Source organism: Theobroma umbraticum, unplaced genomic scaffold, assembly GCF_002168275.2.
Source record: "Theobroma umbraticum cultivar Fairchild unplaced genomic scaffold, ASM216827v3 scaffold_239.0, whole genome shotgun sequence".
Taxonomy (NCBI): domain Eukaryota; kingdom Viridiplantae; phylum Streptophyta; class Magnoliopsida; order Malvales; family Malvaceae; genus Theobroma; species Theobroma umbraticum.
This window is the reverse complement of record NW_018397279.1, coordinates 76,996-100,588: the sequence shown is the minus strand read 5'-3', so window position 1 is coordinate 100,588 and position 23,593 is coordinate 76,996. Positions and strand designations below refer to the sequence as shown.

Here is a 23,593-nt window from a genome sequence, read left to right as displayed (position 1 = left end):
TGTCATTTTATGGTAATATAATGTTGTCTATGTGATGTTGTGATTGCAAGTTTTAAACTGTCTGCAAGTCCATCCGGTTGAATATGTTGGGATGTAAATTTGCCTTGTCCTTTTCATCTTCTGTTGCTTCTTTTATTCTGTTTAATCTAATTGTCAAAGACACTGATATTGACATAATGGAAACTTTTCGGTAATGAACACTAGTCCTTTGATGCTACTTTTCCGTGACAAAATCGGATTCATATTTAGAAATAATTTTGATATTACTAAAGTATATAAAATAAGAAACAATTGAAATCCTCGGACTCGCTTTTCTTGGACTCCAAGACTGGTTAGTCTAGTCTAATGTATAAAGCGTTACTGGACTCTGTTACTGCAAATAAAGAGAGCGGATCAAATTTTTTCTTTGTTTTTTATGGGATTTTGCGGTGGTGAACATTAATTTTCTGTGTTTGAACTGTTGAGTGCAGGTTCTGGGTTTTGAGTCAATGAAGGCTTCAATGATTTATCATCATTTTTTTCTGTTTCTGTTGGTATTACTCTGTGTTTCACCAAGATGCCAGTCATGGGGTTGGTTCTCTTCTTCTGCAGAAACTCATTCTAATAAAAAGGCGATTCGCCATGCGTCAGTGGCTGAATTCTCGGTGGATGGTCTAAACGATGAGAAGGGAATCAGGCTGCTCGAAGATGCTAAGAATAAGTTGGTTGGGTCAAATTCTTGCTGGAAGAATGCTTATAGACATCTCTTTGCTGGGTGCAAAGAGATCATTGCTACAGATGAGAAGCGTTCAAGATTTGCATGGCATCTAAGTGGACTGCTTTCAAAGAGATTCTGGAAGGCCCCTTTTCCGTTTTGTGACACAAAATCTGCTATGGTTTATTGCCTAAAAAATTTAAACGACTTGGAACACAAGGTTTATCTCGAATTCTTGCTTGAGACTAACTCCATCTGCTATCAGTTACAGTTAAGCTTTTGTCTCTTATCAGCCAAATTAATTTCAGTTTTACTTTTGCTTGCGTTTTTTTTCCCTTTTTTATGCTGACCAGAATTTGGTTTTTGGTGTTATCAGGAACCAGGCTTAAGCGTGACACCGAAAGACTAGTTAATGAACTGATAAATCACGCCCAACATGCAGAAAACAAACTAGATCTATAGAAGAAAGAACAAATGTTCTGTTGCAGAGTTCTAATCAGATTCATGATTCACTGAATGCAGTTGATATTCGAATTATAATGTATCAAACAACTCAAAGTTTAGAAGGTCATATGCACGGTTTAATTGGGCACTCGCAGACAGTTTACAAGCAAGCTGTAGATATTGCAGCTTCGCAAAAAGAGCTGCGAAATGGTCAGGCAATGATGAATGATCAACTCAAGGAAGGATTAGCAATGCTTGATGGTGCTAACAAAAATTTGGTGCATGAAGTAGATAACTTGAGAAATGAAGCTATTTCAATAGAGAATGAGATAAGCAGAGTTGGAAATGCAATGTCTTCAAGCATAAACAATCTGCAAAGAACAGCAGACGACATTGGAAATATGGCAGGGATTTCTCTAGATAAGCAACAACAAGTTCTAGAGGGGCAGTCAACAGCACTAGAGGGTCTTCGATCTCTGACTAGATTTCAATCTGAAGCACTAGAAGAGAGCAGGTAAAACAGGAAAAAAAAAATTTACGAGAACATATCAAACTGAAGAGTTTCAATAATTTTTCTTTTTCTTGTTTCTGAATCATAGGAATGCTCTGCAGCAGTTAGCTGAATATGGACAAAAACAACGGGAAGAGCTCCTTGAACGTCAAGAACGGTTTCAACAAGTCCACGATCACTTGGTTGAAAGTTCCAAGTCAATGTTGGCAGCTCAGGTTTAGCATTGCTAATATCCTTCGGAATGTTCTTGTATGGAATAGCATTCTGATTGGTTTCCCATTTTACAGGAGGCTTTCGCATCAAAGCAAGCAAGCATGTTCATGGCTCTAGATAAGCTACATGCCCTGCACAATGCCATGCTGTTTGAATCAAGATTAATAAAAACATTCTTAGTCTACTCTCTATCGATCTTTATTATCTACATGTTCACTAGCACAAAACAAACTTATACTGTGAGACCCAGGCTATATATTGGTATGCAAACATGCTTTGCTTTACTTGTATCTCTTTCTTTTTTGTTCGTTATTTCTTTTATCTTCTTTATATTGGGTATTAGATTCAAGAGCTTTAATTCCATTGTAATGTACAATTTCTTGTTGTTGGCAGGACTATGTGCAACATTCTTGGTAGAAGTCGCCATTCTTCGCTTCACAACTAATGATATTGAACAGAAAACGTGGATGGTAAATGTGGTTAGGTCACTATTTGTGATTATTGCTTCTATTCAGCTTCTACATGCCATTTTCACATACAGGTATGCACAATAAGACTTACATTTGTGCAAAGACAGATTTATAAATTGCGTGACTGAATTAATTCCTTGTAATAAAATATGCAGGGACTATGAATTTTTGAACCATCAGATGTTATTAACATTAATGGAGAAAGTTAATAACATTCAAAGCAACAAAGCGTTGTCATGGGAAACGGATAGTGATGATGAGGATTGGTCTTCTTGGATAGATGCTGAGTTACCAGAGGATGTAGACAAACTTGAAGATCCTGACTATATAATTCAAGAAAAAGTAGTAGAGAATTTAATCACAACCTCTTCGAACACAAGAAAATATAATCTCCGCCACCGTTAAATGCTGAAAGCTTACTTCAAATTCAAAATTGTATTCTTTTCCAAGAATTAAATTGTCTTCATTTATTCAATACTAACTGCTCCTTGATTACCTATGTACAGAATGGTGAGTAGATGCCAAAAGTTGTCACACAGTAGAAACTTCTAGGTGTAAATTTTTTATTTAATCTAGCTTGTATGTTACAATGGTACAGTAGAAATTATCATTTTGTTTTTGTAATGGAGATTTTGATTTGCATATTGGAGTCTGCGTTAAAAATGTTTGAAGATTAACTAGAACTTGCGACAGTGTCTTCTCTTTGATACTTTTTTTGACTTTCCTGGCAGAAGCTGTTTATTCAGAGCAATTAAAGGCGGCCACTCTAGTGTTTTAAAGAGTCTTCATTCTATAAAATTTTCTCTAATTCTCTTCCCTCTGTTTCCATGGATTCCCTTACGTTTTTTTTTTCAACACTGTTATTAAATTTTCTCAGCATTCATTTATGATTGACTTAGGACCACAACCATATACTATCCATTTAAGAAGAAATTAAGGATAAAGCATGTTTGCATGCTTTACCCGTACTTCTTGTATGGGCACTCACAATGTTTGAAACGATGGGACTACTATGTACCAGCTAAACATAATCACTCTCCTTGTTACTCTTGAAACAATTTTTATCCACCAGCAATCTAAATGAGTTGAAATATAGTTGATATCTGCTCATTCACAGACCCACCTCATTGCCCTTCTTGATGTACATATAAAGCACAATGCCGTTAATTTCAGCTACATTTCCATTCTTCCGTATCTTCCATCTGTTCACTCCAAAATTTGCTTTGCTCCACAGAATTACAAAATTAAAAAACCTTCACCTCAAAATTGTGAATTCTGTCCGTACTTGCATCAAGCTGCAACCAGCCTTTCTTTGATTTCATCTGAACTGTATCACCTTCCTACCCTATATTTAAATTGCCTCACACATCCCTGCATTTGGGTTAAACAGAAGACAACATGAAATAGTTCCCAGGACCGTATGGCTCGAGCTCAAACAAGAGTTAAGCAATATATTATGCGCTGCCACACATCTTCACGGACATGTTGTTCACAAACTAAATCCATTGCCACCTCGACCTTCTGCTCCACCTAAGATATCTAGCAGGCAAGCACAATCCTCTAGACTTGATAAAAAACCCCTATATCCGTCCCTACTAGAACCCTGGATTGACCACAAATCTACAACGAGACAAATATTACCCCATTTTGCTTGATGCCAGATTCAACCATCTCATCGAATAACTTGACAGGATTTTCTGTGCGTCCAGTGATTGCATATTGCAAAAGCCGTTCGACATCGTATTTTATGAAGTCAAATGCTCACTTAGTCCATAAGTCATAAGCAATTGGCTCAATCATACAATCTGGCGGCGCATCCTTCTTGCCACTATAAAACGTTATAGTGAAGTTCCTTCTGCTTGCATCCTCCTAAATGCTTTGGCCAACTCAAAGCTGATCTCACATCTGAAAACCTACAATCAACAAATTATAAGATACAAAACTCGCTTCAGTCCTTTCATTGAACAACTTAACATCTCCTGGACTGGAAACACAAGCAATTATCAAATAAGCCCGACATAGTATTATTGGTCTTTGCTTAAAAAAAAAAAATTGGTCACTTCATCAAGCTCTTCACTGGGTTCGATATTGTTTTTTTAACCGCCAATGATTTTCAAATTGGCATATTCCCTTGAATGCAATAGAAAGAGAAAGAAACCAATTATTTGGTTCTTTTATTGTTTAGGCTTAGCTTGATGAGACGATAAAGAGTTGGAGGGATAGTGTTAACACCAAAAAATACCCAAACCAATGGGTAGGAGTCCCCTGGCAGAAGAGGTTTGCAACTGTCGCGAAGAGTTTTGGTTGAATTAGGAGACTTACCGGGATGAACCACAAGCATCTAGCTCACACCGACGGTAACACCAAAAGGGAAAGACCCAGTCAAGTTACACGGGCCTAGAAATCGACTAAAAACCTGAGATAGAAGCGTCGACAAGCATCTTTCCCGTTAAGGTAACCAAGTAGACTTCGATATATTAAGTTGTCATTGTGGGGTCACCGGTGAAGAATGCAAGACGCTCATTCAAAAATCGACTCAGCTAAATGGTAAAGAAAAGTCAAAAGACATCATTTGACGCTTTATGGCAGAGAGAGAGAGAGAGCGAGAGAGAGATAAGAGAGATGGCCCATGCCTTCAAATAAGAGTAATAAATGCCAGAGGAAGGGGCAGAAGGGTATGGGACTCTTTTGGCTGAACTAGAAAAGAAAAGTATTGATGTCAGAGGTGATTAAATGATTTTGTAATCGATTGCTTTATGATTGGCATATTATTTATTAGACAGGATTAAGGAGAGAGAAAATAATAACAGTAAAAAGACTAAGAGAGAAAACGGGTGAGAAAGAAAAGGATGTAGTTTCTTTTTTCAAAGCTATTTCTTTTCAATTCCCCCTTTCTTTTTGCTGACAACAAAAGTGCAAGCTACGTGAACCTTTAATTAATGACCCTGTAAAATGCTTTCATGCTTGCTGCCTGGATATGGAATGAGAAACGCGCTGCGTTTGGTTGGACGGATATTGAACTTCTCATTTCGTCCTTATTCCATTTGGATCCGTCATTCGGCCACCGTCCATAGAATGGATATTGGAGGGGATAACTATTCTCTCTGATTAATCAAAGTCCACGTCTCAAAATAGCTATTTCCAACTTCTTTTTATTCTAAGTTTATCAAAATTGAAGGGTTAAATTCTAAATTTAATTTCTAGATTATAATCATTGAATGTAGTCTCTTTTCTATTATTTATATAAATTTAAATTCTTATAATATAATAATTGTTAATTTTTTATACAATTGTTATCACTTATAGAAATCTTCCATCAAATGTTGACATTACGATGATTGTGCTCACTAATACTGACATCGCATTGACCATGTTACATAAACGATGAGGCAATTGCCACTTTTTGGCAGAGCTGCTTAGTTCTATCCTCAATCACTATGATATTGTGCAGGTTATTGTCGAATGGCTCACAGTCAGTGATGCCTCTATTCTCTCCTCCGAGTCATCTTACATATCTTTACGGGCAACATGATCAAACCTCACCCACCTCAATCCTTTGATGCATTCAAAATTGGGCATCCAGGCAGAAAGTGACAACATTTGCCCTTTTCTTGCTAGCCGCCGTTGGCAACAAAAGTATCTGAGCTACCGAGATGCAAACCACCACGAGATGCTGGCAAACACAAGAAGGACCTGAACTCAACGTGTGAAGGTGCTTTCTCCCTCATTTACTTTGAAATTAATTCTTTGCGACACTTGAATGACTAATCATAATTATGGATGACCAACATGTCCAAGAAATGTCTATGATAAGTCCAAAAAATTTATCCCTATAACGTTCCAACCCTGGGTAATGTTAATGTTGAGAATCTATGGCTGGATATATTATTACTAGACACGTTACCGTTACGACAACCTACTGCTGAAAAGGATTGCAGTTGACAAGTGTAAAAGCTAATGAGAATAATATTGGGCTAATCCGACAAATAGGAATTTTACTGCTGGAACAGACATTTACTGTTGTAGCGTCGGAACTTCCACAAAGACTAAATTGAGGTTGTAGCCACATATATATGTCCTTGAAAGGAGTAGCTTAGTTTCAATTTCAATCTTTCAACTTAACAAAGTAACGTATGACTGGAATGCTTCTTTACCTTGATTACAAGGATAAACACGTGCTTCAGGCCCATGGAACGGGGGAAACTTATGGAGTTGTTGTTTGGTTGGACATGACATCTAAAATAACAAAAATGTGCTTGGATCTATGTCACAACATGCAGGGTTCAGGACTCAACCGCTTAACATGTAGAGAGTTATCATTAATTTATTTTTGTTTAGATGTGATTGGTTATCAAAATAATGAGTCTTAAGTTTGACTTAAGACTCATTATAAAAATAGGTTTTGGTCTACCGGGTTCACTCAAAAAAAGATAACAATTAATCATATATATATATATTAATCTTTTAACCTTAATATAATGGTCCTAAATCTCTTGTATTCAATTTTGTTTCCCCTTAATAATTATCTTATAACTTTAATTTTTAATTATTTCAATTTTTAAAAATCGAGGAAAATTTTCAAACCTTCCCAATAATTTCGTGAGATCTAGGAAAGTTCCCCTCACTTCAACAGTATTCAAGAAAATCACTTAAGTTTTAGACTTTGTTTTTGGATTGATTCAATATTTAAAGAAAATGGTTCTTATTATTATTATTATTATTATTATTATTATTATTATTATTATTATTATTATGTCCTTTATCCTTCTTTTTATACTATCCAATCCTCTTATTATTTTATTATCCTTTTACTTCTCCCTTTATATTGGAAATTTTTTATATTCTCCCTACATTTTGATGAAATTTTCAAAATATTTCTTCCGGAATTTTTCAAGAAAGTTGTCAACATAATTTCCTTGAGAAATCCCACCATTGCTCATATGTTCATTTACTTGCACAATTAATATATATTCAAATGTATGTGACGAAATAAAGAATGATTCAATTTTCAAATTATTTAAGAGTTTAGGGAATGGAGGATTCGAACTCTACTCTTTAAGTAAAGGGATCATGCATTAATTACTAAACCAAACACTCGGATGCTATTTAAGAGTAAATTTATTTGCTTTAACTTTATTATTCTCAATTATTTTTCTCTTTGAATTGTTTTCTTATTATTTTATCTATTCTGCATTCTTATGATTATTTGAATTTCATTCACATGTTGGAATAATTATTTTTATTTTTTTGAAACACTCCGAAGACTTTCGTGGAGTCCATTAAAATATTTTTCACCTCAAAAATTTATTGAAAGAAAATGTCACTACAAATTTCCTTGAAATGCATTATTGAGACCATTTTGAGCATTTGTTATATCCCCTATGATGGTTGGTTAATTTATTCCTATAAAAACTAAATAATTTTCTCAATTTTTTATTGGCAACACAAATAAATAAATAGTAACAATAAAACAAAGAAATTGAAAATTATACCTCAAAGTCACTTCTTATTGACTAATGGCTTGAAAGCCATTGGACTTGACTAAGCGGATTGGTCTGAATGAACCTGGACTGGGCTTGGTTAGAACCGGCCGACTTCTATTTTTCTTCTTCCACCCTCCCAAACGCCGCCGTTTGACCCTTTCATTTAAACCTAAAAATCCCCAAAAATTTCCTTCCACCCATTTCTCTCTCCTCTGTCTCAGTATAGCGCGGTTCAAAGCTGCCCCCTCGTTGACTTTGGTGCCAATTCACACACACCTTATCCTTTTTGTTCTTTATTTGAATTTTTTATTGTTGTTCAATTTTGTATTTTATTTTGGACCTTTTGTGTTGGGCTTCATATGTTTGGATGCAATAAATTGATGGCTCAATGTAAATAATAGGAAATTGAAGTTTCCATTGCGTTTGTAGGCCCTATTAATTTGAATTTTATTTATTTAAAATTATCTAAGTAAATATACGTGACAACAAATTAACAATATATTTACTAATACCTTTACCTTGCATATTACATTACATAATACTTCAGCACTGTAATAGTTTTAACATTATTATACTTTTATATAACATTGTATTTTATATATATATATATATATATACACCCTAATGCTTTTAAAGATAATTTTTCATATAAATTAATAGATTTTTATATTACTACGATTCATGTGATAGCCTGGATTTTAGTAAATGAGTTCGTTTGTACTTGGGTTCAAATTTCGTTATTGGCATGGGTTGAAATTAAACTGAACTTTCTATTCAAAATTTCTTGTCTACTGGGTTTAACACTTCAAGTCAACAATCCAAATTGAATCTTGAACTTATGGTTAGAAAATCAAAACTCCAAATTGGATTTCAAATTTAGGGATGTCAATGGATATCTTGTGATTGGGTATCTTAAATTATTTGACTTGATTAAAAGTAGAATACTTTATAATCAAATCCAGATAGTAGTTAGGGTATTCACTATCAAAACTCGATTATAAATAATGATTTTTAATATTAAATTTTAATTATTTTTTTGTTTATAAATTATAAGTTCTTATAATTAATGTAATATTTACTAAAATCTATTAATTATTCTAAATATGATTTCAAATTTTAATTTTATGAACTAATATTAATTTATTAAATTAATTTCATTAATAATATATATAAATTAATTTTAAATTCATTTGAATCAAGTATTTAATGAGTATGAGTATTTAATAGATAATGTCTAAAATATTCAGATACCAATTCAAAAATTTATAAGATATTTATAAAAGTTAGATATCTTATCAAAAAATAGGGTTCCGGTTAAGATGTCTTAAACATAACAGGTACTCTACTTGCTGACATCTTTACTTTTGATTAGAAATTTAGACTAGATGTGAGTCTTTAGTTGGATTTCAATCTTGGATCATTAACTAGATATTGTAGTCTAATTAGGTAATATTATTGTAAAATATTTTTATTATATATACAATATCATCACAACAAACTTTTCTTGGTGCATCATTTAGTTTCACCAAATACAACATATGTAGACTCTTCAACAATTAAAAAACTTTTGTTAAACACTTTATTGACCTTGGAGTTCATTCCATAACCCATGAAAATAGCTTCATCACTCTTAACATCAAATTTTCAATGGTGTGTTTTTCATTGCTCAAAACATAAAATTTACAACCAAAAGTCCTTAAATGTGAAATGTTTAGTTTTCTATTTAAAACTCAGTGAGCTGTGTTGACAGTCTCAACCTAAAAATATTTTTGACAATCTATTTTGATAAAGAATTTTTTTTTTTGCCATTCCTTTGAAAATTTTATTTTTTCTCTCAACAATTTCATTTTGTTGTGGATTTATAGGATCTAAAAATTATGTTCAAAACCATTTTCACTACAAAACATTTTCAAAACTACCATTTAAAAATTGTGTTCAAAATTGTTTCCACAAAGCATGTTATTTATGGTTTACTCGTTAGTATGCGTGTTTAAGGATTTTATTGGAAATTATTTGTTTAGAGTGGCATGTTGTAGGATTTTTTTTATGCATTGTTGATTATATTTGGATGCTAAGAATATTGTCTGCTTACATTTATTGATGTGATTGATTTAAATTGCTAATGCGTGTCTTAGTGTTGTATGGACTAATTAGATAATTTTAAAGGCCGAGTCGTAGCTTAAGTACTTTCACTTTTGTAAGTTATCCCAACCCATCTATAGCGCAGTATGATATATAGAGGGTAGGTCCTTTGCAAGGGGTGTAGTCGCTTCTTTGGGTTCTCAGGCTTGTTAACAAATCTAGTTGGTGACTCGACCTTTTCCTTAGATGAAAATTCCTTATGGTACGGTTATGGCGATTGTCTTATGAATCGATTTGGAAGTGTTGGCCCTTGGACAGCGTTATATGGCACTGTCATGTATTTTTTTTTTGTTTTTTCTTTTTGTAACTTATGAAATGCAAAATCTATTGTTTGATGTGGACGCTTGCGCTTTAAATTTTTAAGATAAATTGTGTGGTTGTAATACGATATTTGGTTAGATTAATTGTGGAAATAAATTGCGTGGTTTACTCACTTTAAGAAATAGGGATAGTAGAATGCCATTATCTGAAATTCTTTCTTGTACGGATTTTGAATGAACTTCTTAGGCTAAATTGATTCTTGATAACATGTATTTTAATTTTTTGTACTATTGATATTTAATTGTTTCTAATTTCTATAAGTAAAAAAGTCTATATAAAAATGTAAGAGTATTATGTATTTAAAAATGGATATATAAAAGTTTAATAATTTTTGGATGTTCGAAAAAGAAAAGATGAAGAAAGAAAATGAGACTGGAGAGATAATATATATTTTTTGAGGGTTATGCTAGTGACTAATGTCTCTTATCCTTAGTTAAGTTGCTAATTTAAGAAATATTTATTTCTTTTTTTTTCTCAATCAAATATTTATTTCACTTGATGTACTATTATTAACAAATCAAATAAAAAATGCATTAATTATAAAATTTTTTAATATGAATATATCACATTAACCATTATCAATAAACTATAATTTAAAAACAACTCAGATTTAACCTAACAATTATTATTCTTCTCAAGATAAATTTGGTCTAAGGATCAAATTCCCTTTTCCTCTTTACCTACCATATGTACGAAAGAAAATTAAACTATAATTAACATTTCCAATTATATGAGAACAAGCTCGAGGGTGAAAGTAGAAGCACGAACATCCTTGTAACCCTAGTATGCATTGAATGCACCATCTAAACATCGCTTTTGACTTAGCAATCTTTGGTAGCATTAAAACCTCTATACTTTAAAAAAAAAAAAAGTACATATAAACAGTAGATTCATTTGTTGATACATTATCTCTTTTTAAAAAAGAATAGAGTTAAAATCTCCATTTTCCAAATATATATATATATATATATAAAAGTAAAGTGTTGCCTCCCCAAGAGCTAGTTTGTTATCTCCAGAGAATGTATATAGAGTGAAAGGTTAGTTTCTCAATATAAAAAAGGATGATGTTAATTTGATTTAGCTTAGGGTTTAGCAAACAGTAATTACGTGCATAGTGTGTGGGAGTCAATGAGGATATATTTTTTTGGAGGTTCATGTGAAGGAAGATATAATAAAACCCATGAAGGCCAGACAAGATTAGAAGGGAATATTTGGGAGGTTGGAAAGGAATTAGAAAGGAAATGAGCAGATTTAGGGTTTTCGAAGAGAACACATGAAAGCAAACAAAACCCACTTTTGTGGTGGGTCTCTTATTACTAAGGTCAATGGGTCTATATTATCTCTACATATAACAATAGTATACACAAAAAAAAAAAATAGAGAAAATGAAAAAGATCCTGTATGTCCTAATCCCATATTCATGTACCAGCTTTCTATTTGTCTAGACTAGCTAGCCTCTGCCCATTGGAACGTGGAAATGAAAAACCACATTAATTTCATAGTGTGAAGAAAGTCTTTGGATAAAAAAGGAAAAGCATTTAGACAAAAAGGAGAGAGAGAGTTAGATTGGAGCGAGGAGGGTGGGGGAAAAGGAATCAGAGTGGAGAGACTCTTTCTTTCTCTAACATATTTTATCCCGTCGTCTCCGGGGAAGGAAAATCAAAGCCACCTTATTATTTTGGTGAATTTTCTTTTTGCTTGTTTAAAGCTTGGTTTTGACTAAGAGAGAAAGAGAGAGCGACAGAGATAGAGAAAGAGAAAGAGAGACCTTGTGCTCTAGTGTCATTTTCCGAGATATACTCTCGAGGAACATCATTCCCAAATCCTCACTCTCTAGCTCTCTCTTTCCCCTTTCCCTTCAATGCCTTTCTGGATTTCTTTAGCTTTCTTTATAGATTTTTCCTCCACTGCTTAAAAGCACTTCTCTCTCTCTCTCTCTCCACCCATCATCTGCTCCTCCAAGCCAATACTAACACTATTTGTCTCCTTTTTTTCTTCAAGAGCATGTTTGTTTGTTGAAGAAGATTAATTGAAGAGTCTTTTCTTTCCTTTTTATCTCCTCTCTTTAACTCCTTCTTCCCCTTTAGCAAACACAATCCCAGCTGAACTTTCATAGCTTTTTCATCTTTTTTCCTCACAAGTTTCTAACAACATCAAACACTTTAAACATACTTATTCTCAAGAAAGAAGAGGAAAAGATCAAACACCCACTTGACCACACTCCCACTTTTCTCATTTCATTGGAACTAAGTTATTAATTAAGCAGCGAGAAAAGCTAACTACTAGGAAAGAAACCTAGCCGTGAACCATGCCCTTGGAAGGGGTTTTCGTTGAACCCTCTTCGAACCCAATTCCTGATCTTTCCCTTCACATTAGTCCGCCTAAAGCTTCCACTTCTTTGATATGTAGCAAGAGCAGTGAAGTTATTGATACAAGCTTCAATCTTTTGAGCCGACATGAAGTCAGCAAATCCAACAGCGGCACCTCCATGATAAGTGCCTCACAAGCTTACACCGAGCTGTCTCTAGCACGTCCACATCCAGCTAATGTCATGGAGCAGGAGAGGCAGTGCAGAAGAAAGTCAGCTGGTGGAGCTGAACAACCATCGCATACCCCTCTTCACCGCACTCATCGCCATCTTCACCCAGCTAATACTCACTTAAATCATATAAATCATGGGGTTTCCCTACTTGATGTATCTGATGGAGCAAGGCCAATAAAAGGGATTCCAGTATATCAAAACCGTTCATTCCCCTTTCCGACTTTAGAAAATCTTTCCAGAGAGAGGGATCCAAAGGTGTGCTTCTACCAAATACCTTATCCCTCTTCCTCTTTATATTCTTCTTCTCCATCTCTCTCTGCTTCGCCTTACTTTGGAGGAGGATTAGATCCCATCTCCATATTAAGCTCAGGGTCTACTCAAGGTTCGCCTGCTTATCGGTCACCGGCAACAATTAGATTCAATGGGATTTCCATGGATGCTTTCAAATCCCACCAATTGCACCAGCAGCCCCAACATAACCACTACGGAATTGGATCTTCTGATGCTTCTAATGGACTGATTAGATCAAGATTCTTGCCCAAACTTCCGACTAAAAGAAGTATGAGGGCACCAAGGATGCGATGGACTAGCACACTTCACGCTAGATTTGTTCACGCTGTCGAGCTACTTGGTGGTCATGAAAGTAAAATTTCATACTTTTGTTTTTTTTCTTTACAAAGAGGCATGCTCTTCATAATGTTTTTGTTCTAGTTATAGCTTAAATTTGATAGTCTTTTTTTGTTTATTCTGCTTTTGAGCGGTACTGATTTTGGATTTTCTTGGTAAGTAAGAGATTTTTTTTTTTGGGGGGGTGGGGGGGGAGGTGCATATACATTGTTTTAATATAATCTCTTTTGATGGGGCTCATCAGGAGCTACTCCGAAGTCGGTTCTTGAGCTGATGGATGTCAAAGATCTCACATTAGCTCATGTGAAAAGCCACTTACAGGTATGCCAAATAAAAAAAGAAAGAAAACATGCTCATTTTTATGGTTTGGGTACCTAGCTTTCTCTATCTGTCTGTCACTCTTTCTTCTATCTCTTTCTCTCACGCTCACACGCGAGGCTCAGGTCTTGGTCTAATCCCACCAGCACGGTAGCCGAAGAAGGCAATGGTTTCAATGAAGGAACAAGTGAGTGAATGAATGGATGTGAAATAAATAAGAGAAGTGTGCCAAGAGCCTGCAACTTTCTGAGACCAAATAGACAGCTTCTGCTCTAACAGAGAGAGAGAGAGAGAGAAAGAAATAGGTAGAATGATAACAGACAAAAGTAGTCATCATTTCTCAATAATACGCACCTCAATACTACCTTATCAAACATCAACCTCGTGATTAATGATGAATCCGAGACAAAGCCCAGAAGCCCGCTCATGGAGAGAGAGAAAAAAGAGAGAGAGAGAGATTTGAATGGATTTTATATATTATATGCCTCTATATCCTTTCTTTGGCTTTGTTCTCATTTCTTCTATTTTTCTTTCTACTATATGTGTTCAAATGGCCTTCCTTTGCTATGACTTTGCTTTGCAGATGTATCGTACTGTTAAGACAACTGACAAGCCTGCAGCCTCCTCAGGTAATTCCTACTATTTCGTATTTGCTTAGCTTCAGCTTTTTTTAGCAGCCTTATTTTAAGAATTCTCTCTCTTTTATCTTTTCCTTTCTCTTATATCTATATACAGATATATATATATAAATTATGTATATGTAAATAATTCATACTTTCAGACAGGATATGGCTATCCACACATACATACATATATTGTTATTTATGCATGGTTCACTGTACTTCTTCAATTTGGCCGTTAATATTATATATCTGCAAGGTCAATCAGATGGGTCTGGAGAAGAAGATATATCCACTGTTGTTAGCGGCAGCGAACGTGGCCTGCGTGGATTAACAGATCAAATAGGAACATCAGATGGGTCATTGCAACAAGAATTGGACTATCCCTGTAATCCTAGTACTACTACTAGTACTCTCTGGAGTAATTCTTCAAGGTATCATTTCCCCTCCCTGGCTCTCTCTTTATGTATGAATGTATGTATGTAAATGAGCATGAATGCATTGGATGCAGTAGTACTAGTAGCTATTGGCTCTCCTTTTTCCTTTTTGCATGGTACTATATTAGCTTAGAAATGCAAGCCCACGTCCACCATTTTTGAAGAATAAAAGGAGTTGTTGTTTGTGGCAGCTTTTGCTTTATTATTTTCTGCTTGGTTTCTTCCTTTCTTTTTCTTTTAATCTTTCTCTCTCTCTCTCTTTTCTTTTTCTTTTTTTATTATTGGGGGAAAATTTTATGCTGAGCTAAGATTTGGTAGTTTGATTGGTGTGAGGCTGAGCCCTGAGAGAAAAGCAATGAGAAACATAACAAAATGCTAATTAATTAATTAGGATGAGAGTAAAAAGCTGAAACTATACTTTTTCTTTTTCTTTAGGACGCATCCCATGCCACTAATCAATTTTTAACTCTTCTTTCTTGGAGCTCAGAAAATCGACTCAAGCTAAAAAAAAATCCAAAATTCGAACTCAATCAAATCCAAATTGACAAACAAAGTCAAATATTTAAATCTGAAAAGAATTGAAGTATTCGAAATAATTTTCACTTAAAAAGATTCACGCTTGAAATGATCCAAAACTGTAATAAATTAAAATTATTATTGAAAATATAAAATTTAATTACTAATTTTATTCTAATTCGAATCTAACTTGAAATTGATTGCATCTAAAGGACCAAAACGATTTTTCTGTTGACTTAGCCACTCCTATAAATGTAAACTATATTATATGGTGTCAGTACTGTATCAAATAAACATCTTTTGGGTACCAACCTCATTTAAATGTTGATCATGCATGTCTGGTTTTGTATGACTCTTCTTTGGTATATATTTTTGTTTCAAATTGATTAGTTTAAATGATAGATACCCAAAAATCTGACATGCAAGCAGCTCACAAAAACACATATAATGCTTAGCGTAAGAACTCCACTAGACTGCATTTAGGTGGTTTACAATATAAACAAAACTTGATACTCATGAGTTTTTGGTGCACTTCATCTTAGCATTGATTCTCCAGAGATTAATCAAGTTTTCTGGAATAAAACAGCAGAGAAAGATATATAGACTTTAATCTGAATCTTCTACAATAAGTGGACGGACCCCTTATATACATGCCTACAAGAATAAAGAAGGAAGCTTCTTAACCTGATATTTGTATAATGTAACAATGCCAATTCCAAAATACCAATAACTTTTACGCACACTTTTGTTTCCAAATGTAGCTTGCAACACCGATTAAGTCTTCTCATTCGGCAAAATATGTTTTTACAAAAACATGTAAGTTGTTGCAAAGAACTAGGAATGATATCAATTTAGAAAGTATTTGCAACAATTTTTGTATGCATTCTAGCAGCGCAATGCACTTTGTAATAATTTATTGCAGCACAAAATATATCTTTTATATGGCAAAAAAGAAAAATTTTGTAAATGTGAAAGAGTTATTGCAAATATTTTCTAGGTAAACTAAAGATAAAATTTGTAGTAGTGTGTACATGCTCAATTTGTAATTATATTAATTTATTAATCATTTTAATCAAAACTTAATGGACATTATAAACCCGACTATGAAATTTAACTTGAAGATGTCTAGGGTTTTATTAAGCAAAGAAAATTACCGAGACACAAGTTTCACCTCTTATTTTTGAGAGTCTAGATTTTAACAAGATTCGAAAATAATGTTATTTAAGGTAACTTTAGAATTGCCACTCAATTTTTGTAGTTGGAACTGAAACCAGTACTTATGTAGACTTCAAGATAACAAGTCTCATTGTTATCAAAGAACATGATTGGAAGATTTAGGTACGGAAACTAAAAAATCAAAGCTTTCTATTTCTGCATATATAGGATAAATTTAGCCTTTACTATGCCACTTGAATCAAGTCGATTAAGTTATAACTAAAAAAATCACCTCTCTCTCTACCTAATATTTCATGCAACCATGAGCATTTTGTGTCACTCCCCTCTTGCAAACACATTTTCTTTGAACTTTTACCCAGTTGCAGCATCACATACCTGCAAAAGTGAGGACATACAAAAGCTATGTCATTTGCTAACTAGTGAACAAATCTCTAGGAATACACAAACATACATACATACATTGGGTTTTTGGATTGGAATTTTAAACTTGTTTGTGTTTCTTTAGGGTGGAAGAAAATTGTCAAAACACATAAAAGATTAGAAAAGGAGATCAAGTTTTGGTCAGGATACATCTCGTGTCTAATGAAGCAAACCAGAGTTTTTTTTTTTTTCTCCCTTTGTTTTTGGTACACCATAGAGTTGATGTGTGTTTAACTGAATTCCACTGAAACAACAGGGGAAAGTGTAATTTGTATTTCTCAAATCGTAATTTTCCTTTTAAGTTTCAAACTATATGGTACATTTTGATGTTCCAAGAAAAAGATTTTATATAATAATTAATTAAAAGATTAATTACATATAATAGAGTTTGCAAGATGTTCAATTTGCTTAATGAAATGAAAATTGAAGTACTTAATTATGAATTTATTTTCTTCAGGTACCATATCAACAATTTTACTATAATTTGGATAATAAATGAGTAATTAACTTTTAATTAAAACAAAATATTAATTATTTGGCCTGAAGTTTTGTCATTTGAACCACACCTGATTTGGTAGCAGAGAAGCATGGTTGCACTCAAATTCGAATGATATAGATGGGGTGAGAGGACCATTATCCTTCCAATTCAACAAAACTGAGGTAACCTTAGCTAAAATGCTTTTCTATATATCATATGTTTGATTACTATATATGGTAAACAAATCTATGAACTGTTGCAGGAATCTTGTGATTCAACTCCATTGTTGAATTGCAAAAACCCGAGCTTGGAGTTCACATTAGGCAGACCGGACTGGCATGGCACACAACATAAGTAATTTACTATCATACTTTGCTTCTATTTACATTTGATGTGTGCTTCGCTGGTTCTTCCCCTTGTATTCATAAATGGACAGGCATACATGAAATACAAAATTAGATATCTAAATTTGCTGCCATTCCAGCTTTTCAATATTAGTAATTAGATATCTAAATCGTTTTGGGAGATTGTTTTTAGTGATAAAAGTTGAAGTTTCATTATATAAATTTTGATTGCAAGCCTTTGCAAACAAATGAGAAAAGAAATTAATTAATCTTCATCATTTGAGAAGTAACCATCTTGTTATACATACATACATACATACATACATACAGTCAGCTGTAACCACTAACTCTATATATGCTTGGTATGAATATATATTACAGAATTCATTTGTAAATGGATTAGTTGACACATTTTAAATGCCAAGTAGTGAACAAGGGAATTCACTTGAAATGAAGTTTAGAGAGTTATTTTGACAAAGCAACACCTTGTCTTGTCTTCATTTTATGTAATTCATTAGCTATGTATATCAACTGTTGAATATTGAAACAATAGTAATGAAATTATGGAATTAAAATTGTTGATTTGAAGTTAACACTTGTTTTGACATTTCAAAAGTAACAAACCTTGAATTTGAAATGAATTTAATGAGGTTTATAAATTCGTTTATTGCAAACAACTCTAAACTATACATATCTTTCTAATACTTTGGAGAGTATATATGGGCTCTCCCACTTTTCTATGTGCTTGAAAGAGTAGAGTAAGTTGTCCTTTGGCGGCTACCTCCATGATAATTGTAATTAAAGCTAAATTGGTGGTAGTTGTTCCATTTTGACTCCAACACTCTGATTAATGATGGATGATTGGTAAATGATTGATTTGATAAAGGTAAACAGTCGGACCATATTTGCAAATGATATCAAGAACATATGTATATATGAATATTTAATTTTTTTGTATTGCCAGATTATATAGTCGAATTGTTAGATCAAGACTCTATAGCAGTTTTCATTTAAAAATTCAAACTTATTGGACATCAAAGAAGAAGCATCAAAGACAGGCACAGAACCAAGCAAATTAATGAATTAGTTTCCAACATTCAGTGGAATTCTAAAGGGACTCTGATTCCTCTGATTTTTTCTTTAATCTTTTCCAATCTCATCACTGCAATTCAAATCTCAGAGTCACCATTGTCAATCTCATCGCCACTCCTCTTTTCAATTTCACTGAAATCAAATCTCATCGCTGTAGCAGAGTGTACAGTTGAGGAGGTTGTCATTGTTCCCGAAATAATGAAAGCTAGCTCATCACCTCATTTGGGCTCTTTTTAAATTTTTGGGATTGGAACTTGGGCTTTCTTACGTATTGTGCTGTCCTTTTCTATGTCTTTGGTACAGCCTTTTCTCTTTTTCTTAGCCCCTAAGATTTCCCCCCCAAGACTTTTTAACTATTTTGATGATCAGAAAACCCATTAAGTGATTAAACGCCACCAATCATTTTTACATCAATTTAAAAGATCTTCCACTTAATTATTAAAAGCAATATGAGCAAAATTATTAATGGTTAAACCAGTCATTTACCACACATTTGCCAAACATTCGGTTTCGGAATCATACCGTATCCCAAAATACACGTTAGAAAACAAACCTGTGTATCACATGAAACTCCATCAAGTGTAGTATACAATTGGTCCATAACTATCATGGTTTCCATTACAAGCTAAGCATCAACCCATCTAGAGGAATAAGCATACAACATCATTCATCCGGAAATGATTGAACTCCAAACAGTCAGGACCCTTTTTACACCGGAATTTTGTTACCCAAGACGGGCTAAGTAGAATGAAAGATAAGACAAACTGGAAAATCTAACACCATGCCAGCATGCAGACTATGTAACTAGACAAACAGTAATACTATACCATTACCTATGGTTCTGGAACCGCTGGTAATTGGCAAATACAGTCATGCTTCTGATCTATATACAAGCAACAGCATCTGAAAACACACACATGCACAGAAGCTGTCAGAAACATGAGCGCAAGCATAAACTTGTATAAATATCCAAAGCACGCAGGTTTCTTGAAGGCAAGCCTGGGGCTTATGTTCACAAAAGCACTTCAATCTGAAAATTTATCCGATTCCTGGTAGTGACGGGTATGCCGAGCAGGAGAGTAAGCTGAGAGAGCCGATCCAGTCATGCTCAATGAGTGCTTAGCAAGAGCCACACTTTTCTTAGTTGCCAACCATACAGCCCAAATGAATCCAACCCAACCTGGTTCATATTGAAATATCAACTGAAAAGCACCACTCCAGAAAATTCAAGTCGCATAAATAAAAAGCCTAAACAATGTCCACTATGAAAAATCTGAAGCTTCTTGTTGAAAAAGCTTGAGATGGCAATTACGAGGGTATGGAACTCCATAATCAGTTAATATTACCATAATAGCCTAAAAATGTTAGCAGTGCCATAAAAAGACAGCAATTGGCACAAAAGAGACAGCAAACAGTGTGGATACACTCGATAACAAACTATCAGAATGTGCACTATGAAGGACCTCAACTTTGTCGCTGAAACATCTTACACGATTTCTAAATTTGGAGGCCATGAAACACCAGAATAGCATGAATAAGTAATGCCAAAAACACCAAGCAACCAGTGTGTGAGAGCACACATAAAGGTAGCCACTCACATCATAAAGCAAACTTAGTCAATAAAGTGCACAATGGTTATACTTTCATGCTTGTAGGTAGGCCAAGCCATACAGCATGAGAGAGAGAGAGAGAGAGAGAGAGAGTGAACATACTCATGGTGATGATGGGAGATACAACCAGGTCAAGAAAGTAGAAAATCTAAACTCAGTTCACCATCTATGGGCCCTTGCAAACTTTGTTTTCCAATTTTATACATCATAGTTTTTCATCATTTTTTTTCTATCTTCCGCCTATGGGGCACTGAAGGACCGGACAAATACTTCAAGGAGAAAATCATGGAGATGATTTGCCCCAATAGAGAGAGTTCTGTGTACAGCAAATTCTTGCAATTTCATTTGGCTTTCCATAAAAACTCTGTACGACTGATATCCGTTCAGGATCATAGGTTCCAGCAAAAATTTATATAGATAAAAAAATTCAACCCTAAATAAATTAATTAATTGAAATGCTTCTTCTTGCAGTTTCTAAGCCAAGCATGAAAATTGGATTTTATAAACAGAACAGAATCTAAAAATTTATAAGAATGAAACCAAGAAAAACTAAAGCAGATGCTTAGAGATATACCCGTAGCTATAATAACAGCAACAATTGCAGAAATTGTTGCAGTAGAAATAACAAATGCAGCAACTGATAAGGCCCCAATATAAATAGCTGTTACACAGGCAAAGAAAAGAGCCATGAAGCCTCCTGCAGCTGCCAAAGAGATGAGAAGAGAGATGACGATGGCATTGACAGTTGCAGCCAGAAAGAAAAGCATAAATACGAGCAATCCTGTTAAGGTAAGAAGAGTAATAGTCCCAACCTGCAGAAGTATTGGTAAAAGGAAAAAATCAGAGGAATTCTGAAGAATGGGAATTATGGGAGGTCGCAGGCAAGAGGCAAGAGTATGGGCAAGAGAAGCACACTAATAATATGATGTAACCAGAATCAAAGGTCACTTAATTATCATAACTAGAAATCAATATAAGCTGCAAGAAAGAAGAGCTGCTTGGTGCATAAGAGATCCACAAAGAAGTTGGAAGGACAGATGTAGAAATTAATCAAGTCCAGAAGGCACACAAGCAAATCCAAACTCATACCACAATATGCAACTCAGGAATAAATACGATGGAACCATCATGATTTAAAGTTTTCCATGTCATTCACTAAAATCAAGCTAAGAAAAAGTTACTAGGACAAGAGATTGGCAGGAAAAATATGTGCTACTCCATTCAATAGATAAACAGAAAATTTTGCAGCATGAAAGAGCATCAAAAACTAATTTTTAAATTAAATCAAATCAAATAGATAGAAAAGGTAAGAACGAATGAGAAAACGAGGAATTTTGGGAAGTCTATCCCTGCTTTTTCAAGCATCAGATAACTTGTTATCGGAAAAATTCACATTTGTGTTTGCTCAAGCAATGCGTAAGATTAAGCCATAGTTAGTTACATGTTAAGGATGAATCATTTTTATTTTGTCAATTCTATATCAAGAAACGTTGATCGATTTAATTAAATAATTAAAGAAAAAGCTCACAGAAATGACGAGAAGAGCACGAAGAGGGCTGCCTCTACGAGTCCACATCAGAACAGTCCGGCCAGTGTTTCTAGAGGCTTCGCCGAGACGAGGCCCATTCTCGGAAATGGAGATTTTGATCCGCTTCAGCAGCGGAGTTGATGCTGATGACGATGCATCGGGGAAGATGATCGTCGAAACCAAACGATGAAGAACGCCGGAGAGCGTCTCCTCCCTGCGGCTGCACTTATTTTCGTCTGCGGACACGCCGTTCATATTTTCCGCCATCACGGATGTGTTGTTACGAAATGTAAGTTGAAGAAGGAAGGTAGGATAGAACTACTTTCTCAGTCTAACTGATTGATGGAAAGTGGAAACTTGGGGATTTGTCTTTTTAATAATTTATTATATTTTATAGAATTTAAATTGTATGTCATTATTACGTAAACTAAATTGAATCCTGAGTTTGAGCTTTAGGATTTTATGGGCAAGGATTTCAATGATATTTTGGAACAAGTTAAAGGTTTTTTTTTTGGGTGTTTTTTATAGGTATTTTTAGAGTTTAGGATTTTATGATTACGAATTTTTAAAGAAGTTAGAAGATATTTTTATTGTTTAAAATATTTACGTATGAGGTAGTTAATTAACTTAATTGTCATCTTAAAATTGTAAAAATACTACAATTATTTTATATTTTTTAACATGGATTTTTTGACATTTTTTTGCTTAGATTTTTTTATGCTAATAATAATAAGGTATTATAAAATATAGCTTCAAAAGTGTTGTGAAATATAACTTTGAAAGAAAATATTAAAAAAAAGTAGTAAAAATGTAAGAAGATCTACTATTTCAATTTTTGTTTCGGTCTATCAACCATTAACTATAATGCCTCTATTTATAAACACATATAGATGGAAGGGAAATAAATTTACATAAATAGAAAAAATGAACTTAATAAATTTACATAAATAGAGAAGATGAACTACATAAAATTAGGAGATAAGGATAGGGATAGCAATAAGTACCTAGTTATAGGATACTCGTGAGTACTCAATCTGATTATATATGATTAAGGTACCCTATAACTGGGTTTGAGATAGGTTTGAATAGTGATTTCACTACCTGTATTGGGTTCGGGTAAGGTTCGGGTACCACTCCTTAGGTACCCGTTACTCGAACCTTTTTACTATTTATATATCTTTTTATTATTTTAATAATTAAATTAAAATTTTATAATTTTTACCAACTTTACAAGTAATTCTTTTTGTTAAAAACTAACAAATATATGAAAAGTATGGTTACTCTAATTATTAATATGATGACATTAATATATTTAAATTAAAAAATTATTATATTATTAATTATGTTTAAATAATATGAATATTATATCATATTATAAAAGAATATAATTCCTATTATATATATATATACACTTTTAATATAAATATATTTACTTTCTATTTTGTGTTAATATTACAAAAATTATTAATTATCATATATACACCATTGTTTATATAATCTTATAATATATATACTTAAAGAAAGCTTTTGAGATTAGAATAGTTTTGGAACCTAAGTGTTTTTTTTTATTTCATGAAATTAAGAACAAATTCATATAATTAATTAAA

At 33.6% G+C, this 23,593-nt stretch overlaps 3 protein-coding genes across 5 annotated transcripts; 2 read left to right on the top strand and 1 right to left on the bottom strand.

Moving 5' to 3' along the window:
* Positions 1 to 500: 500 nt before the first annotated feature.
* GEX1 (gamete expressed protein 1) lies at positions 501 to 2,879 on the top strand. The gene is given in 7 exon segments (XM_021443559.2): positions 501 to 964; positions 1,078 to 1,148; positions 1,151 to 1,652; positions 1,738 to 1,864; positions 1,937 to 2,123; positions 2,256 to 2,403; positions 2,488 to 2,879. Coding segments are annotated over 7 exon segments (1,749 nt in total). The 3' UTR covers positions 2,738 to 2,879.
* Positions 2,880 to 11,827: 8,948 nt separating this feature from the next.
* Positions 11,828 to 18,031, top strand: KAN (Homeodomain-like superfamily protein). 3 transcript variants are annotated; one of them, XM_021443571.2, is made up of 6 exons: positions 11,828 to 13,463; positions 13,692 to 13,768; positions 14,349 to 14,394; positions 14,645 to 14,819; positions 17,513 to 17,594; positions 17,675 to 18,031. In XM_021443571.2, the coding sequence occupies exons 1-6, from the start codon at positions 12,587 to 12,589 to the stop codon at positions 17,768 to 17,770; spliced, it is 1,353 nt and encodes a 450-aa protein (XP_021299246.1). In that variant the 5' UTR covers positions 11,828 to 12,586; the 3' UTR covers positions 17,771 to 18,031. The 3 variants fall into 3 exon arrangements, with proteins under 3 accessions (XP_021299246.1, XP_021299248.1, XP_021299247.1); XM_021443573.2 differs by having other exon boundaries at positions 14,654 to 14,819; positions 17,675 to 18,028; XM_021443572.2 differs by having other exon boundaries at positions 17,516 to 17,594; positions 17,675 to 18,028.
* A 1,357-nt stretch (positions 18,032 to 19,388) lies between these two features.
* Positions 19,389 to 22,343, bottom strand: LOC110427816 (voltage-dependent L-type calcium channel subunit). Its single transcript, XM_021443429.2, has 3 exons — positions 21,987 to 22,343; positions 21,033 to 21,270; positions 19,389 to 20,028 (listed from the first exon to the last, which is right to left on the bottom strand). The coding sequence occupies exons 1-3, from the start codon at positions 22,251 to 22,253 to the stop codon at positions 19,874 to 19,876; spliced, it is 660 nt and encodes a 219-aa protein (XP_021299104.1). The 5' UTR covers positions 22,254 to 22,343; the 3' UTR covers positions 19,389 to 19,873.
* Positions 22,344 to 23,593: the final 1,250 nt, after the last annotated feature.

Bases quoted from the DNA above. Each gene is read 5' to 3' on its own strand.
- KAN (XM_021443571.2), top strand. From the start codon at position 12,587: ATGCCCTTGGAAGGGGTTTTCGTTGAACCCTCTTCGAACCCAATTCCT. The intron at 14,395-14,644 runs GTAATTCCTACT...TATATCTGCAAG, and splicing joins CAAGCCTGCAGCCTCCTCAG to GTCAATCAGATGGGTCTGGA. The intron at 14,820-17,512 runs GTATCATTTCCC...CTGATTTGGTAG, and splicing joins CTCTGGAGTAATTCTTCAAG to CAGAGAAGCATGGTTGCACT.
- LOC110427816 (XM_021443429.2), bottom strand. From the start codon at position 22,253: ATGGCGGAAAATATGAACGGCGTGTCCGCAGACGAAAATAAGTGCAGC. The intron at 21,271-21,986 runs GTGAGCTTTTTC...ATACTTCTGCAG, and splicing joins GTGCTCTTCTCGTCATTTCT to GTTGGGACTATTACTCTTCT. The intron at 20,029-21,032 runs GTATATCTCTAA...AATATGAACCAG, and splicing joins TGCTGTTATTATAGCTACGG to GTTGGGTTGGATTCATTTGG.